Raw genomic sequence first — 19,123 nt, 5'->3', positions numbered from 1 at the left:
CCGCCGCCTTCGCATGAGGCGGCCGCGGCTCGTAGTGTCGGCACGTGGCCTGGGGAGCCTCGCCGAGGCGGGGGCCGGCGGGGGAGGGAGCGGGGCTGGGCAGGGGTCAGTCCAGTGTGCGTTCTGTCGTGCCGAGGCTGAGGGAATTTGGGGGTTTATTCGGAGCTCCGCAGATCCACGTCACAGGTTGTGTTGCAGGCTGGCGGGGATGCGTTCCGGCGCGGTGGCAGGAGGTGGAGGTGGTCGTGGGGTCCCCTCGTTTCCCCACACCCAGACACCTGTGACTGCCACCCTCAAAGTGAAAATCACAAAACCAGATTGCCGACAGCCAAGCCCAGAGGGTTAGACAGGAGAGGTTCCCTCGTGCTTCAAGGCCTCCATCGCAGTATTTGCCTCTGCCTTCTTGCAGCTTCACTTAACGCCCATAATGTTATTACTGGTGGTGGAGGAACAGAGTATCTTGCGTCCGGACATTCTCTGGTGCCCAAAGCAGTGTCTGGGCTTTTATGATTGCTGTGAAGCATATGTTATGTTTGCCTGAAGTTGTTATGATAGGCAGCTGAATCTAAAAGGATTCAACTATTAGTTTGTTTACTTCTTTCAAATGTTTTGTTTTGGAAGGGAAACGATATAGTGGATGTTGTTTTTGTTAATTCCCTTGAGTTTGTTTGTGTTGTTTCTGGTACTGTGGGAAAATTAAGCTGGGGAAAAATATGTATACGACAACTCAAACTTATGAAAATGTTACTTATTGTGTTATAGTTTGTAAAGACCTTTGTTTACAAAATAAATCAGTGAGTTTAATCGATAGTGAGCCTTTAAGTATTGTGTATGTGGCTTGTTATGTAGAAGGTATTGTGGATCTTAAAGAAATGATGCAGTAAAACCAGGAAAAGTGGATAGCAGTCATTTACATCTTGTTTTGACAATATCTACATATTTTATTAACAAAAAGGTAAGGGATCTCATCTTGCAGTTGATTTTGGAAGGTACATCTGTTCAACTTTGATCACCAAGTGTATCTCTTGTGAGACATCTCTTATATCTCATAATTCTACCCTCACAACACTTACAGTCCCCTTAAAGTGTGCCATTATCAGAACCAACTCTGAGATCTTTGAGTATACCTTTAAGATTACTAGAAAGATAGCTTGTTTTTCAGCATGTTTTTCATGGTTTACAAAGTTCTTACCTTCATCAGTCCAGCTGCCCCTCCGCTTGAAATTACTTTTCCCTACAGTAGAGCTGGGATGACTGAAATATGTGCCCTGTTTTAGCCACTCTTGCGCAAAGTACCATTTTAGTTTAAACTCACTTTTATTAGCAGTTCAATCTAAGCTATTGGACTCTGCGTTGAAATAGGTCAACGGGGCTTGTGTTCTTTCAGTGCCTCTGGGGAAGAATAAAGGTGAGTAGGCAGAAATTTTTGGTAGAAAAGTAACAGAGGAGGTAGCATCTTAAATTGCTGCAGGTGTTTGCTAAGCAAACTGAAGTTATTGCCCATTGTCAATTATGGCGAATCATATATGTGAAGAGAACATGTTATATGTTAGGACATGGGTATTTACTCTTCAGCTTCCTTGCTGTCATAAAATGTAAGAACCAGTGTATTAAAGATAAATACTATTTTTAGGAAGTCTTTATTAGTTTTTTTTGTTTGCCTTAAAGTGCCTGGCTTTTGCTTTATTCAGATACATTCCGAATAGCTAGGATAAATACTCCTTCTTGACCATTGCTTCGTACTACTTCAAGATGAATGACTTTCATGAGAACAAAATGTATAACTTCAATGTTGCTACCAGTTACAGGGAATTAATCAGTTTGTAGCATATCCATTAGTTACAACTAATGCTTGTGAAGTGAGTGTTAGAAACAACAGAAAATTGCAACTATCGCCATGAGTTGTTCACACCCTCTTTATAGAACACATAAATACAGCAGTCCACATGTGGCATTTTGTAAGGAAGTAAGCAAGTTTAAGTATGAGCTCTCCTGCCCCACTTGTCAGAGGCATGTTTATGTTACCTTAAGTAATTTACGGCTTTGTTTTCTAAAACTGTCAGCTTCAGTTAATTTTCAGATGAAACTCTGTGCCTAAAAATATGATCAAATATGTTAAGTTAACATTTTAATAGGTTACTTACCTTTCTTTTCTTTCACTTCTCCTACCAGAGTCTGTTGTCCACTCTAGCCTTTTTGTGGTGCAATGAGTTAAAATGTGTGCATGATCAGTTTCTGCATTTCAGCTAAAAAGCAGCAGGTTCTTAAAAGTGTGTTAACTTAGTGGCCTAACTGATTTAGCATAGGGTCACCCAATTGCAAGCACTTCTGAAAAAGCTTAAAACGTGTATACATCAGCTTCCTGATTTTTTTGTGAATGAAGGTACCTTTCAAAGAGTATGGTGATACCACTGAAAGAAAAGCAGTGTTAGCCTTTGAAAGGCATCGTGAAATGCTGTAAATAGCTACCTAATGAAGTAATGTAAAAGTAATGCTGATAATGGTTACACTAGTGGTATTAGAAATTACAAAGGAGAATATGGAGCAATAATCAAACCTTTGGTCCCATTGCAATCAGTAATGTAAGTCCCATTGATTTCAGTGGAAGCAGAACAAATGTGTCTTGTCAATTGTACACTCTTAACGGAAATGCTTACAAGAAGGGCTAGGCTGTGAAGTGTCAGAATGGCCCTCAGTTTTACTTCCCTTTCTTGTAGGGATAGGATCTTAACTAAAGGAGCCTAGGACATAAGTCTGGTTTTATGTTGACATTGAATAAATGGGCTTCATTGAAAGTTGCAGCGGTAGGAGAAAAAAAATTACCTGTATTTATTTTTTCTTTATAAACCCGTGCACACTTCACTTACTCTACATTCCTGATCCTTTGCGTGCTTAGCTTTTTTTCTTTTGATGTTTGCAGAGTGCATGTGAATTTACATCAAACAAGTAGGATGTTTTTTTATTTTATTTCCCCCCCTTACCATCCCTGTGCAGCTCAAGACCAAAGGAAAGAGGAACGTAGTAAAATGTCACCTGAAGTTGCCTTGAACAGAATTTCTCCAGCACTCTCGCCCTTCATTTCCAGTGTGGTCAGAAATGGAAAAGTAGGACTGGATGCTACTAATTGTTTACGGATTACAGACTTGAAATCTGGGTAAGTGAGTTCCTAATCCAAAAAGATTACCCTACCCCTCACAGTTAAGATGTCTTTTCAGGACAGAATTTTACTAGGTTCATGTGTATTTAAGTATTTCCAATATATCTGAAGCTGACATACTGGCTACATTATTTTTTGTCTTACTACTATTTTGTAGTCTGGGAGACTTAATTTGTCATATTGTTGGCAATAAGAATCTTGTTAAAACACTTTCATTGCTGCCACTTGATAGTGTTGGTTTTCAGCAGTGAGATACTTATAAACAGTTTTTCCTGTTGTTTATCATTTGCTTACTCAATCTTTTCTGTAAATTAAAAACTTGAAGATAAATTTGTGTGACCTTGCCTGTAGTCATGAATATGCTAAATAAGGAAAAAAAATGAACTTTATCTGACCCTCCTCAGGATCAGTACATCAAGTGGCTGTTGGGCCAAGTGTTTGAAATAGGCCAAGCTACTCCTTTTATTTTAAATTCCAGAAGGTTTCATGATGGTTTTCAGATAGTAATAAAGTTTGGGATCCACATGTACAAAGGGACTTTGGTGCGTAACCTCTGTGAATAATACATGGGGGAAGTGAAATGCTTAGAGTTTACTTTAGTCATTCTGCAGAGAGGGGAGACTCCCAAGGGGGCTGATAAAAGAATACTTTAAGATGAGACATGTCAAAAATTGCTTTATTCTTTTAGAGCTGGGCATCTAATGGCGTCCCTGATTCAGGTATTTATTTGATACTGGAGTCCAGAGCCTGAAATTACTTTAGCTTAAGGTGTCTAAATCACCACTTTTGTACAAACTGCTGCTTTGTGTATCGTTGTGAATGATAGCATAACCCAGTAGATCTTGAGAACCACCACAAATCACTGTTGTTTAAAATTTAGTTCTGCTGAAAACTTTTGTTTAGTATGCTTCTGTAGGCTGCTTTATTGTGGTTTCATGGAGAGTTTGGGAGGTCCTTTTCTGGTAGTTACAATGCCTTTTCAGGAAGGAGGTGTGAATTCTAGGGTTAGTTTGAAAGGAACCATTCCCTCCCTATAAGGTGCTGTGACAGAGTACAGTTTTACTTGGAAGTATGAAAAGCTATAACTTTGTTAGTGTTGTCTGGCTTGGCATTTATGCTTGCAAATTATGCGAGACAGGCTGAGCAGTTATGCATCTGCTGCTGTCGTTTCACGCTAGACCTTGCTTTCTCTTGAATTAGTCTTCTAGGAAAGCTGAGATGGGAGCTATCTTACATTTCTCCTGTTGAGCCTGAGAGAAGGAAATACAAAAAAAGGTAGAGAGAAAACACAGCTGTAGCCTGGTGGTAAAGGTATCAGCTTGTCGGGAGGTAGATAAGGGTTTTGCTGTCTGCTCACTGAATGTTTATGCTGCCTGCATTTAAAATAATAGATTAAAATAATATAAAGTGGTGTTTTCTAGCTGACTCTTTGCAGAGGTATTTTTAATAAGTGTCTAAAGTTTTTGGCCAGTGATCTTGCTGATAAGATCTTGAATTAACTTTGATAAATCCTGAATGTTTTCCAAGAGTTTATTCTTTAAAAAACTAAAACCTGCCCCCAACTGCACCTGTCACCCAAACCCAGTGATTCAAACTGTATAGTAACTGTTGAACATGGAGTCTATAACACAAGTACAGCACCTGACAGAGGTTGTCCCATATCTTGTTTAAAGGTATAGGCTCAGCTATATGCAAGTGCTAGCAATATTTTTTTTTCTTGTTCTGGAACATGGAAATGAACCTCATTCTTTATGCTGAGGCTTTTTTATGGCTTGAGGTTATTAGGGGCTGGAGCTGGGATAATCGAGATTCTGCATTTAGTTGAGAATTATTTTTTAAGGTGGGTTTTTTTGAACAAATAAGTTTCTTAAAAACAGTCTAAACAGAATTTATTAGCAATTACTTGAAATTTCTTTGAAATGTAAATTTCATGCATATGGGTTTTTAGGAAAGATTTTTCTTGTTTGTTACAACTAAGTCATTGTTTGAAATTTTCTATTATAAATAAACTAATTTATGCACGAGTGTGGAAATACAAAGTTCCTTGTGATTTAGTGCTTTATGATGTCGTTGAACAGGTAAACAGTGTAACATTACTTCACATAAGATGGACGCATCACAGAATTATAGAGAAGTCCCTTCCATGACTGAACTAGATCTTGAGCTGTCTTTAACCTTTGATATAGGAGCATTTGGGACTCCACAGACTGTTCTTGAGAGGTCCATGTCAGTTGATTAATAACAAAATCCTCAACCCACCATATTATCAGTAGATTTATATTTGTTGCTGGATACTGCCTCTAAAGGAAGACATTGTAGGGCTCAGAGAATCCAAAAAAGGATTGAAAACCATTTGTCTACTCTCCTCCCCTATCCTCACATCACGAGATTATTCAAACCCTTGTATACATTCACTTTCATTAAGCTTTTTTTAAAGAGAGAAATGACAATGCAGAGGAAATAGGTAGAGGCAAATGTAGGTGATACCTACGTGAAGAAACAGAAGTATAAGGACATAGAGGCTGGACATTAACAGGAGGTAAATGAAGAGAACAGTTGTTAGAGAAATGGGGATGAGGTTCATCCTCAGTTGTAAAACTCCCTTCAGTTTCAGTGGGGCTGAATGAAGCTTTAAACTTAAGAAGTAGAACAGGAAGGCAGGGGAAGAGGTACTAGATTAAATGTTTGAAGTTAAATAAAAAGCAGTTCTTGATCTCAAATGAATAGACTGTTTATAAGTACTATGAGTTCAGAATCTTTGCTTTTGAATAGTGATTGTACGTTTATTGACACATGAAAGGGACTGTAAACACATTATTTCCACAGCCTAGCTTGAGTTTATTACAGAGTGTGCGAATATTTTATGCTTTAACTGGTATGTTCTGTGGAAGATTTTTAAGAATAAAATAAATACAGTTTTACTGTAACATTTAAGATGTTAAAATACTTAAAGTAATAATCTTAATAGCTATTAACTTTGAAAACAGAAGCTTCTGGGTCAAGGGGAGGAGCTGCATGGCTGCTCCACTGTCATGTACCACAGTTACTCTGATAGAAAATTAGGGGTTACTGTAGTTACTCCACTTCCCTGAAGAACCAGTGCTTTACAATGTATAACAAAACAAAATTACAAACTGAAGATCCATCCATTCTCATTTCTTAGGTTTTAGAAACTGGACCTGTGGTTAACAGGGAATAATGGTAACATGCTGAATACAGTAGTATCTCCAAGGCCTTGCCCATTCAGAGCCTTGGTTTTCAGATTCTCAAAAGTGGAAGGAATTTCCCTTTTATTTCACCAGTGCAATATCAAGTTCCAGGTTTATAGCCTATCATGTCAGTTGATTTTGATTTTTAAATGGCAAACATATTAAGCCTTTAATTATTGGAAGAGTCATTCCATATGTCACATGGTTTTAGTAACGAGCTTATTTTGCACTTATTCTAACTTATTGCTAAGATTGCTTGGTTTTGTTGTGTTTTATAAACTGTATTAAAGAGCTGATGTTAGATTAAAAGTATGAAGTATGATGATATGTTAATTTACTTTGCTTGCAAGTGTGGGAGGGAAATATAGTAAGGAAATCCTATTGTTTTGGAGTCTTTGAGTATGTAAATATTTTATAATAATATGTTACAGTTCTATAATGTCTGTGTGTTTTACAAACTTATTAGACAGTACCAGTCTCATCACTTACATACATTTACATGTATGAATAGGACCTTCAGGATCAAGTCCTATTTATAGGAATTATATGGCCACTGCAGAGTGAGTCAAAAAATGTGAGTATCCCCAAACTGAGCTCAGCAATATGGCATGACAGGAAAGAAGGAAACTCTTCAATAGAAATTGTAATAAAAAGTTAGGTGGCCAAGTCTGCAGAGCTATTACCTTCTTTCTTGTAAAAAGGGCTCCACAGTGAACAAAAATAGAACCTGAGTGTTAGGTCACATCTGAAATATAGCACCTTTAGCAGCATTGATTCTGGTGATAAGAAAACCCTGGCAGGCATGTCTGTTGCATTAATAAAAGACATTCTTTGAGATGACAGAGTGGATCAAAGCATTTTAACTCTTGCATAGGATATTACCTTGTTCTAGACCCAAAGAAAATATTGCTGTCAATTGAGTTAATGCCGTATATTGTATCATTCGGTTAATCTTCAGTGGTGTCTCTTTGCAATAATGACCCATCTTAATTAGATACTACAGTCTACGCATAACCAACTGAATTGTGGCTAAGGCATTTTGCTTAGCGTTTATACATATAATCATGGGAAAGATGCTGAATAGGGAGAAGTGAGTATTAGGTAGATTTAGAAATACAGGACATTTTCCGATGTGAAGGGTGTTTAATTATTGTATAATGTAGAATCCAATTATTTAAGAGGCTGCTGCTTTTCCTATGGTGTGTTACAATACTGAAAAACATATTTGTGGTGGTCATTGCCTTTGAGAACTTTTTTTTCCTTACAGCTGTTCATCAGAGCCCATGCTTGAGCCTCGAATTATGCTGCAAGCCTATTCTTACTCAACAAACTTTATTTTGTTTTTTAAATCACTTTGATGTGTTGCACCAGACAGAATTTCAAAATGAATACAGTGATTTAAAGCTGCATACATTAAGATTCTATTTTTCTTTTTAGATATCCACTCATAACAAAATTTTAAATTTCGTACTTGTTTGGTTATACTTACTCCATATTTATGAGGAGATTAACTGTGGAATTTTTATGTAAATGGTTCGTAGTAAGCCTTGTTGGTATTTGGTTCTTTGCACCTCTCTGATTCGCTGTTGATTTCTGCCTATTTGCTTGATACTGAGCTATGTTTACAATTAGTTATGTTCCTGAAAGAAACCTATATGAAGAGTGGTCAGAAGACTGTAGTACTATCTGAAGTAGATTTTACCATACAAATTTACTATCAAGCTGTAATAAGATATTTATAACTTTATTGCCCTGCTTCCTAGTGAGCAGTGATGATTTACGTTTTTGTGTTATCGAGTAGACTGCAATATACTTTGGTATTTCCCATTCTTTTGGGCATTTCCTGTTTTAAAGTAAATATGCATTTTATGTGAGTATTTAATGAAATAATGTTGGTTTTTAACTGTGAAATACTATTACAATACTGTAGCAGTTATTTAAAGTTTTTGCTTATCTTTTGCTTTTGATTAATTTAAATTGAAAGATTCTAATTCAGTTACCTGAGGAGAGTTCGCATTCCATCACTCACATTGATACCTAAAGGTAGTTTTTTTTTAACATGCATTTTGCTTATCTATGAAGTTTGAGTTGAGCTGACCCTTCTGAACACAATTACTAAGAAAAGCTGTTTTAAAAAATAATTATGTTCTGAATAAAATATATACTTGAAAGGATGTGACAGTTTCTGGGAGAGGCATGATCTTATGACTCCTTTACTGCTGTATTGGATAAGTCTTAAAACTATTACTTTTGAACAGAATAGGTCCTTTCATTCCAGTTTCTGATAACAAATATATTTCTTCACTACAAAGAATCTTATTACTAGTAGCTTGTTGTCACTCAAGCAAAATTTAACGGGCTGAAACTCTGATGGGACAATGTGAGAGAGTTGTCACTGTGGAGCAGCACTTGGAACTTCAAACAGCAATTTTTCTGTGCTAGTCCAAAAAGACTGTCTGTCTCCAATATTGCTCTCTCCTGCATTTGTTTCCGAATGCTGAAAAAACAAAGGCAATATGTCTGCCTAGTAAAGATCTAAGTGTAGTGCATACATTTGGTAATGGTTTTGTAAATATTCTCCACAAAGTTTGGTATTTTTTTACACCAATTTTAAACAAGGTGCTTGAAGTTGTTCAGAAAAAAGTTTGTCAGTTTCAAGTGCTATGAGTAAAGAAAGGATTTTAAAAAGTAAAGGTAGTATTAAATAGTTGCTGTAATGTGGGCTGTAGTTTGAAAGACTACATACATTCTCCTAAGATTTGTTCAGTTTAAATACTGCTTAGTATGTCTTTGCTGGTTATTTTTAGACTGGGACAGTGAGTGACTTCCTCTTGTCTGACCTTGAAAAAACTGAATGTAATGTCTACCAGTTTTATGCTTTAATTAAAAATAAGAAGAAACTATTTGATACAGGTGCCAACTGTTTCTTTTCTAATTTGTTTAAAGAGAGCTTCACATGATGTAGTACTAATATATGTGCAAAATACAGTTGGAAAGATGTACTTTAGCAAGGTATTTAAATGAACATTTTGGCTATCTGTACCTTGGTAACTCATTGAACACTTCTTGAAAGCCAGGGCTTATGTTAATATACTGTAGGTCTCTGTCCAGAACTTTCTACTATTGTAACAAATATCTTTGCGCTGTGCATTGCTACAGGAAAAAAAAAAAATCTGAAGACTATTTTTTGTTGTAAAGATAGCTAAAAAATCTAATAAAAGTGTACGTGGTCCAATTTCTCCCCCTTTCCGAACCCTTGCATCACACAGATGCAGCATTTGTTTAATGTAAGCTGGACAGATCTCTAGCATACCATGGATCTTGCATGCATATTACATTTCACTAGAAGCTGTGAACTGGCTTTTAATTTTTTATTCTTCTGCTGAGTAGAGAAGAATATATTCCTGGATAGCTGGTCGATAAATTCTTCCAGCCTTACATATGCAATTATACTTCATGTATGCCTGACTGTCTCGTATGCATATACACATGCATAACATAACATTAAATAGCTAATGTATGCTTATAATGAAGCTGAAGCAAAAGATTATTATTTTTTGTTTTAGCCTGTTTGTTGCAGTCATTGTCTGATGAGTTTAGGGGCTTTAAAAGCATGGGAGATGATCAGAAGCTTGATCTTGACAGACTGGTATGCAACAGTGTTAAGATCTGATTCTGCCATGATTATATTACAGCCGAAAGAAGTCAATGGGAATACTACTGTAAACTACTTCTGTGAGTCAATGATAATAAAGGAAATAAACCATTAATTTTTGGAAACAGAATATGTACACTATTTTCTAACTACACAGTCATTCCCTAACTGTGGAAAATCAAAAACTGCATAGGCCTTTTCTTACAATGTATTGATCACTATGTAAGCCTGCGTAAAAAATTTCAAAGGGAAGTTTCATTGTCATGAGAGTCTATTTTGTTGGCGCTTAGATTGACATCTCTTTATTGATGCCCTTTTAAATGCACCCTTATAAATGCTTTGGGATCTCTTGAACCATCAGTCATAGTGCTCTATCTTCTGACTGATGCAGAAATGAATTTTTCTGACCGTTCAGATAACTCTGTCCAGCACTGAATTTGCAGTGGAGGTTTAATATCTCAAATTCAGCTGGAAACAGAATAACCACACCAATGCAATGCTATGCCTGAGCTATTTAAATCTGTTTCTTGAGATACTTAGCTTAGGCATTTACTTGGCACTGCACTGCACAGTGTAGGCATACCTTGAAGCCACTATTATCTAACTGGAAGTGAGCATCTGAAAAGAATACTTAGAGCTGTATGTATAAGTGAACAGAGTTTTATTTGCTCTTGAAATTGGTATTTTTGTTCAAGTTACTGAATTCAGTCCTTGAGGTAAAGGTAAACCTCCTAAGTAATCCAAAGAAAAGTAGAAATAGATAAAAGGGAACATAATTATTTTGCCTTTCCTGAGAGAAGGGAATTGATATGTCTGAGGCAAACCACTCTGCAGTGTGGGTCCCTGGTTCTTTTCTTTGTAATGTGTGGTATATGGCTGAAAGAGCAAAATTAGACCACTAGGACTGAGTATTTTTATTGTAAGATAAAAGAATCCCAATGCAAGGAAACTGCAGAATTCCATTATGGAGAAGAGGCAAAAAAAGCCAAATATAAAAACCTGTAAAACTATATTTTCCTAAACACCCCCTCAGACTCCTGTGCATCACTGAAATAATATTTTTAAACCAACAATGTGATGGGGTACCTGTTGCTCTGTTTCAGATGGTCAGTTCTCTGTTCAATAGAAAAACATGTTTGGATTATTGTTTATAGTTAGGGTTACCAGTGACCTTTCAAAATGTCTCCCACTTTACATTATTTCTTTCTCTCTGTTCTACCTTTTCTTCCTCTAGAATGTTTGTTTCAATCTCTTGAGTAAAAGTTGGTTTATGATTTGTTGTGCTCTTCAGGCATGGATATTTTGTTGTAGTTGTTGGGGAGGGAATAATACAATGTTTCGTGTGCTTTGTTAAGAATTCTTTTGTAATTAGAATTTTTGAACTAATAGATAGTTGACCGTCTGTCCCGTTTTTCAGGCTGCCATGAATCTTAGTCATAAGCCTTAACTTAAACCCTATAAAAGTGATATGATTTCAGGCCAACTGCAAGCCATTTACAGGCAATGAAGACACTTAAAAGGAATGGAGTCTTGGAGACTCCAAAAGTCCCTGGAGACTTCAAGTGGTATAATATCTTCCGTGTGACTTTTTATGGTTTAGTTTTAACCTGTTGCACATAGACAAAATTCAGTTTTATTAGATAGATGCAGGAGGGAGAACTTGAGGGTGTAGGTGAGGTGTTGGAAGTGGTATAAAGACAGGTCAAGGCATTTGTAGTGGGTTGGGGACTCAAAGTTAATAGGACCTTTGGGTAGACAGGGCTCTCTTTTCACTGGGATCAAAAGTTGACTGGTTGTAAGTAGTCTTGTCCTTGCAGGAGGTCCTATTTGTTCTTCTGTGCCTGTGAGGCTACTAGGGGATGAGCCAGGTCTAGCTCCTACTGCCATGCTGGGAGAAAACAGTAAACTGGATTGTGAAGGCAAGAACAAGTATTTGCAGGGGAGAAGAGGATTTTTTGACTGTCTCCAAGAAGAAGGTACATGGAAGTACTTTCTTTAGGTATAGTTGATGTGACCGTGGGGAAAGTGATAACTAATTTTATGCTTTATGGTGTAGCACTGAAAATAGTATTAGCACAACTGTGGGAATTAATGTGAGAATGAGAAGTTAGAAAAAGACAAAGAGAGGTGAGAGGTTCTTGAGCCAGACTTGCTGGAGAAAATGTAACATGCAGCTATGTGGGGCTTGCTTTCTGCAGGTGCAGTTCTACGGGGTGATCTGTTGTAATTTTGTATATAATTGGGATTTTCCTGTCTTTTTAGTCTATTGCGTATCTTTAATATTGTAATTAATCTAAAATAATGCTAGAAATAGGAGAACTACTGATATTTTTATTTGGGTGTCATCTTTTTATAGGCTTTATGCTGTGTCTCCAGTTCTGTAGTATTTTATATGATATACACAATTTGAAGTTACCCTTTTGAATGGACGTGCAACTGAAAGCTATGGAGTTATGTTTAAAATGTGGTGATCCTTGCTTGGTCTAATTTTGATATCCAAAGAACTGAATTCATGGTGGTTGTATTAACATAAATTTCTTCTGAGAGGAAATAAAATAATTAGAGTTCCATAACCAGAAAGCTCTAAAAATCTGCAATTAGAAGAAAACTTTAAAAGAAGATGTGAAAAGACATAGCATCACTGGACCCCTCCTAATATGGTTTAGTTAGTTTGTTAAAAGGGAAAAATATAAACATGGACTATGCTTGTAGTCCTTATGTTTTTTTCATGATAACAATTCATTGCATTTTCCGATAAACTAAACAGATCTATGGTGTGAAATAAATTACTTAGAAAACAGGTTGGGAGTCTTTATGGCTATTACAGGCAGTATTGGGAGCAATGCGAAATGGCTTATTAAACTTATGGTTATAGTAGCTTAGCTTTTGTGGCTTTCTGTATGAACATGCTCTTTCTGTGAACACTGAAAGGATCTGAAACTCCAGGTGGTAGACTGAAGTTTCATACTTGGCAAAGAATGGTTCTCTGTTAGAGTAATGTAAAAGCAAAAATGTGCCTTGTCTGATTTTTTTCTTCTTTCTTCAGAAATTGAATTCACATTAGAATTCAATCTATGTGATTGAGAGATTATTAGGTTCTAACTCATTACAAAGTAATACATAATCAAATGGCAGTTGTGAAAATATGAAACAGGGCCCTGAATCTGACAGGAGGGAAAGGAGATGAAGTAAATCCAAAGCATGCATCTGCCACTCCCTCATACTCTTCTCTAAAACTTTGCTTATGAGTTCCAAGGGTTTGGGGTACAGCTGGTCTTACAGTATAATGAAGTAGTGCCTTTTCCTTGCCTGAACATGTGGCAGAAAGGTAGTTTATGATACTGTGAATTCACTAGTTTATTTACCAAAACATAGTGTACTGGAGTGTGCATTATGAGTGTTATCCCATTGCAATTTTCTTGTTTCTGTTCATTTTTCAATCACTCCTTCATTAAAATTTCCATTTTCTGTTTCTGTTTTATTCTTTTGGGGAGTATTTGCACCATGTGTAGTTTTTAAAGGGAGTTAAAGGCAATTACCTCTATGTGTAAAAGAACTTGCTTGCAAAGGTAATCAGTTTGATTATAAAAGATGTTTCTGAAGCATCTAAAGTTTGTAAAGCATGTTTTGCTGAAAACTTTCCTTTGTCAGTTGTTAATTATTTTTCTTAATTTGTATCATAATTAGCTCCTCGAGACCCAATAATGAGCTCCAACCCTAAACTGTAGGGATTTTACAAATGGAAACTTTTGAGATAATCTGTTCTTCAGAGCTGTTTTTTCAAGTATACTTGCAGGTGTATTAGATGTGGTCCTGGTTATCAGCTCTGTCTCTCTATTCCTTTTTGTGGTGGCCCTTTCCACCCCATTCTACTAATGTGACTGGAAAAGAGCAGTTCTAAAATCAGCCTTCCTAGGCTAAATGAACAGGGAGTTTGTGATGCTTAAAAAACCCCCCACAATCATGTGGGGTTTGTATGGGCTTTCATTTAATGTAGAAGTTCTCTGAGATGATTTCAAAATACATATATGTGTGCTTCCTTGGTTTCCCTCATAGAGGCTGGGCTCGAAGTCTGTCTTCAGCAGAGGCAGCTGTATGTTGGGAGATTGCAGGACACCTGCCACAAGACCGGGACAGATGTGAAGATTTGTAGTTCTAGAAGCAGGCCCGGAGCTCTCCCCACCTGCAACATCTGCTTTGCCAAACTCTCATTCATATTAAGTAAATCTACATTTTCTTTTAACATGCGGCTGCTGTATTTGTTTTACTAATGACAGTAGTCATTAGATGCTTTTGTATGGTGTTTCTAGTGAAAGCAGGTTGCTGGCAGCTGAATTAATTTTAAATAATTATTTGAACTTCACTTATTAAAAGAAGCAAATCTGCCTATGGGTGCAGAAGAGAAGCAAGGGGTTGTTTTCCTAGGGTATGTGTTCTGCCTAGCATCCTACTTCTTTCTAAAAGTACAGATTAGTATGATGAACTTCATACAAGAAAACATATGTACATAAAGGAAGAACAGCACTTACAGTAGATGAAGGTTTTGTTGGGAGTCTAGTTGACATATCTGGAGACACTTTGGAATTTCCCAGTTGATAACTATGGATTGAAATGCTGTTGCAATTATGGAATATCATCCATACCAACAGGATTCAAAAACATCATCGTTATCCGTATTGCAATACCAAAAGTAGTCTTTGTGTATAGTTTAATTTTAGACTGTTTGAAGAAGCCTGCTAGGGTACAAATGAGTTTTATGAAAACAGTGGGTTTATCTATTAGGAAATTCTTTGGAATAATTATCAGTTGGCTTTCAGATTTTAAAATTTTAATTAAAATATGTATGTAATTAGTGATCACTCTAAATGTAACTGGATTTTTATTTGCCCAAAGCAGTGGTGTGTGTCTTTATCTTTTAAGTGCAAGTCTCTCCCTCTCTCATATGTGTAATACATATGTTTGTATAAAGAAGGGGAACTGAAGATGAAAATTGGTTGACTGGACTGTCCCTCCCAGTTCAAATTTTTCCTGATTGACAGAATTTTGTTTGGATCTGTTGGTTTTCAGCAGCAGCTGCTCAATACTCTTGTTGTGTATTTGCAGGCCTATGGGAGCCTGTAAAGCTTTGTGCACTGTTGCTGGGAGCTGCAGTATGATACAAGTTTTCACCATCAGAGTCGGCTCTCTAAAATGTGATTTTCACCATTTTTCTGTTTCCTGATCCTTGCAAAAAACCTGTCACCTGCTGGCTTGCCTTCCACTCTCCTCCCCCCTCCATACACTTTAATTATTCTTTATGCCTCTGTAGATGACTTACCCATCTGTTGTGAATTCTGCAATTAATTCTTAAATGGGATGAAATATTGTGTCTTCAAGGAACACTGGAGCAGATTTCTGTCTACAGAAATGGGAGGAAAGAAGAATCTAAAGGCATGGACAAAAGCTGTTCTACTTGAATTTAACATTAAGGTGTTTTTCTTAGCAAATGCCACAATAAGAGTTTTGGGTGGAGTTTTGAGTTTGCTGCCCCTTATTACTAAAAAGGGATTTACCTGTCTTTGCCTCTGAATTATATTTGACTTTTGCTGACAAAACCTTCAGCCTCTAAACCCCTGACTAAATTGTGTCTCATCATTACTAAAATAATACTAATTTTCTTCTTTAGCCTCTTGCATTATGAAGGGAACTTGACCTCCTTTTTCATTAACAGTATCTTTATGAGACATATATAGGAGTAATTAGAAACATATACTGGATATATTGGAGCTGGGAAGGGTTGGGAATACAGCCAGTGGTCAGAACTTTGTGGTGTTGCTCTTTTTATTTGTGTATGTGTTGTTTTTTAGCAGTGTTCTCCATCAGGGTATCCCTAATGCTCTGTGAAGCTTTCTTGGCTTTTACGTTAACAGCCTGGTGAACAAAAAAAGTTATCTGTTATCCAGAAAGTACTGAACCTCAAGAACCACAAGTGTAGCAGCTTAAGCATCATGAGATTAAAGAAGCTTTTGCATCTCTGACTATTCAGGTTAGGCAGTCTCAATATTAACTTCCTGAGATTATGGCGGTGTCCTGCTTTCGGCTAGGATAGAGTTAATTTTCTTTCTAGTAGCTGGTATAGTGTTATGTCTTGGATTCAGTATGAGAAGAATGTTGATAACACACTGTTTTCAGTTGTTGCTAAGTAGTGTTTAGACTAAGTCAAGGATTTTTCAGCTTTTCATGCCCAGCCAGCAAGAAGGCTGGAGGGGCACAAGAAGTTGGGAGGGGACACAGCCAGGACAGCTGACCCAAACTGGCCAAAGGGATATTCCATACCATGTGATGTCATGCCCAGTATCTAAACTGGGGGGAGTTGGCGGTGGGGTGGGTATCACTGCTCAGGAACTAACTGGGCATTGGTCGGCAAGTGGTGACCAATTGCATTGTGCATCACTTGTTTTGTATATTCCAATTCTTTTATTGTTATTCTTGTCATTTTCTTATTGCTGTCATTATCATTATTATTTTCTTCATTTCTGTTCTATTATGCTGTTCTTATCTCAACCCATGAGTTTTACCTTTTTTTCGCCAATTCTCTTCCCCCATCCCACTGGGTGTGGGGGAAGTGAATGAGCAGCTGTGTTGCTGGCTGGTGTTAAACCGTGACAAGAGGCTAAAATTCTTAGTCTAATTTTTCTTTGCAATTCTACAGTGACATTCACTGATGATTTGTCTTCAGATAGTAAAGGTTGTAAAGCTTCTGTATGACTAAGGAAGAAGAATGACTAAACACATTGCATACTTTTTTTAATCAAGAAGTTTGATAGTCATCAAATAAATCTGATGTGAATATTGGGGCATTCACTTTTACCACAAATTAAAAAAGAAGAAATAAAAAGGAGATTGTATATTTTTCAGTAGAGCTATTGTACTTCTGTTGGCATTTCTGGATGTTTGCTATGGATTTATATGGTTCTAAGCAGTAGATTTTTAGGAGTGGTATAAAAAAATGAGTCTTAGACTAGAATTTTGGCATATAAACAGGTGGGTTTGGGTGTATGTTGGTGGGTTTGTTTTTTTTAAAAATTCTTTGGATAAAATAACCACTCATCTCCAGACTTGAAGGATTAAGGTGGTAAATGCTTGGGCTCTTGTTTTGTTGTGACCCTTTCAGCTGGCACAGAACTTATTTTTGGATAAGATCTTACAAGAGACCAAATAATTTAAAACTACTTGTCTTGGGAATACTTTCAAGTGATGGCTGTAGAAGACTAGTTGATGAGAAGACCATGTTTAAATCTAGGGTTATCACAGTCTTGCTTATCATCATGGCTTCAATCCTGTAAAATATCAAAGTGGCTCAGAAGGAAGGGAAGTATTGGGGTTTTTTTGTTTTGTTTTGTTTTGGTTTTTTTTAGCTTAAAACAGAAGAAGAGTTAATTCAACAGAATAGTCAATTAGAAATACATTGGTATAAGAGCAAACCTTGATGTTAAGCTCAACTAGAACTGCCTTTCTAGAGGCTTTTAGAATACTCTGGGAAGAAGGATTAATTTTGCAGAAAAATACCTTCTACTACACCTATCATTATGGGCTGATACCTTATTCCAAGCAGCAAATCTGAGTGACTTTCCAGAATTTTTTTTCTTTGCTCTTTTTTCTCTTGGATAGTCTTTCTTGTTTCCTTTTGTGACTGGTAAAGAATTCTGAACACTTCTAACTGAGCATCTGGTACTGACAGTGACTTTTTCTTTGAGTAAGAACTGGTTTCATTTATCTGTGTTTTATTTACTGTGAAAGAAAGCTTTTCCCAACAGGTCACAGACTATCCCACCTGTAAGATGCATCAAACACTCAACAAAGGAATGTTCTACTTGTCTCCTACTTGGAATATATATTTCATAAGGATGTAAAATACCTCAACTCAAATTTAATCTGCTGTATTTGCTCAAGGAACTTAGCTAAAATCTAAGAAAGAGAAGGGTTTGTATTCAGCTGTGGTTTCTTGCCTGCTTGATTCCATCTACCAGATTCCAGCTGTAGGTCACAGCACAGGTCCTTTGAATAGGGCAGCATGGCTTTAAGCGATATATTCAAGGATATTCCTTTGTCCTGGAAACTTGTGAAGTTGATGATTCTTTGATATTTTAGTAGGGAAACCATTGTGGGAGATCTTGTGGTATAGCATTAATCATCATATTAAGACTAATTCATAGCAGTGCTCTGAGCATCAAAGCATTAATTCTTGTTTCCATGGCTTTCCTATGTAAAATATTGACTATTTAGATCAAGATATGCAAACCAGTGTAATGGTTTTCTGTGAATAAAAAGGGAGATAGCACAAGTCATCATGAGATGGAGTCAGCTTCTGAAATTAATTTTCAACACCAGGTATTACTGTTCTGTCAACTCCTTGTGAAGACAGGACAACAAATAATCTTTAAAAGACCTTGTTGCAAGTCTTTCCTTTTCAGTGTGACTTTCGTGTGGGCCACATTAAGTAAAAGGATCAGTAAATGTAAAATCTTACATTTTGGAGATGATAGAAGCCAAGCTTCTGGGTGGGGCATGTTTGTAATTATGAGAGGTTCTGTGTTAAGGAAATTCAAGCAGGAGGTGTCCATAGACAGGCCATTACCTGTGGCTTTCTGTTGAAATAAGGTCAGACATAGACTGTTAGATGTACTAAAGTTTTGATTTGCCTTAGGAATTTTGTTCTTTTACTGTTTACACTAAAAAGTAACTGCCTCCTTTCAAATGGATGTATGTAAGATTTTTGCTTGGTTGCTCAGCCTATTGCAGTTATTGAAGTCTCTTGCACCCCCCCCCCCCCCCCCCCCCCGCCACGTCCCCCCCAAAACCCCAAACCACTGTGTATATTGTCACTTTCCATCACTTCTAGACCAGTAAAATTAAAAACATCTCTAGTGGAGTGTAATAATCTAGAGAAAGTACTTGGTGTTGTTTTTAGGGACATTTACCATTAAATTAGGCTTTCATTTTAATGTTAAAGAATATTATACTTTCCTTAAGTATTTCAAAATGAACCGTTGTGCTAAAAGAAAAGATTGTAGGGTATTTGCAGGATCAGAAATTTTTGTCTGTTGGAAAGCTAACAACAAT

At 36.8% G+C, this 19,123-nt stretch overlaps 1 protein-coding gene across 2 annotated transcripts in view; it reads left to right on the top strand.

Annotated features, from left to right (window-relative positions):
* The first annotated feature begins 3,022 nt into the window (after positions 1 to 3,022).
* Positions 3,023 to 19,123, top strand: part of BRE (brain and reproductive organ-expressed (TNFRSF1A modulator)) — a 180,877-nt gene continuing 164,776 nt past the window's right edge. For both annotated transcript variants that reach the window (XM_010576517.1, XM_010576516.1), the window contains exon 1: positions 3,023 to 3,154. In XM_010576517.1, the coding sequence (XP_010574819.1) occupies positions 3,027 to 3,154 (128 nt within the window). In that variant the 5' untranslated portion in view covers positions 3,023 to 3,026. The remainder of the gene's footprint in view (positions 3,155 to 19,123) is intronic.

The sequence above is a fragment of the Haliaeetus leucocephalus genome, unplaced genomic scaffold (genome assembly GCF_000737465.1).
Source record: "Haliaeetus leucocephalus isolate CR32 unplaced genomic scaffold, Haliaeetus_leucocephalus-4.0 Scaffold526, whole genome shotgun sequence".
In the NCBI taxonomy this organism is placed as follows: domain Eukaryota; kingdom Metazoa; phylum Chordata; class Aves; order Accipitriformes; family Accipitridae; genus Haliaeetus; species Haliaeetus leucocephalus.
The sequence above is the reverse complement of the archived record's forward strand: the minus strand, read 5'-3'. Positions and strand labels throughout refer to the sequence as shown.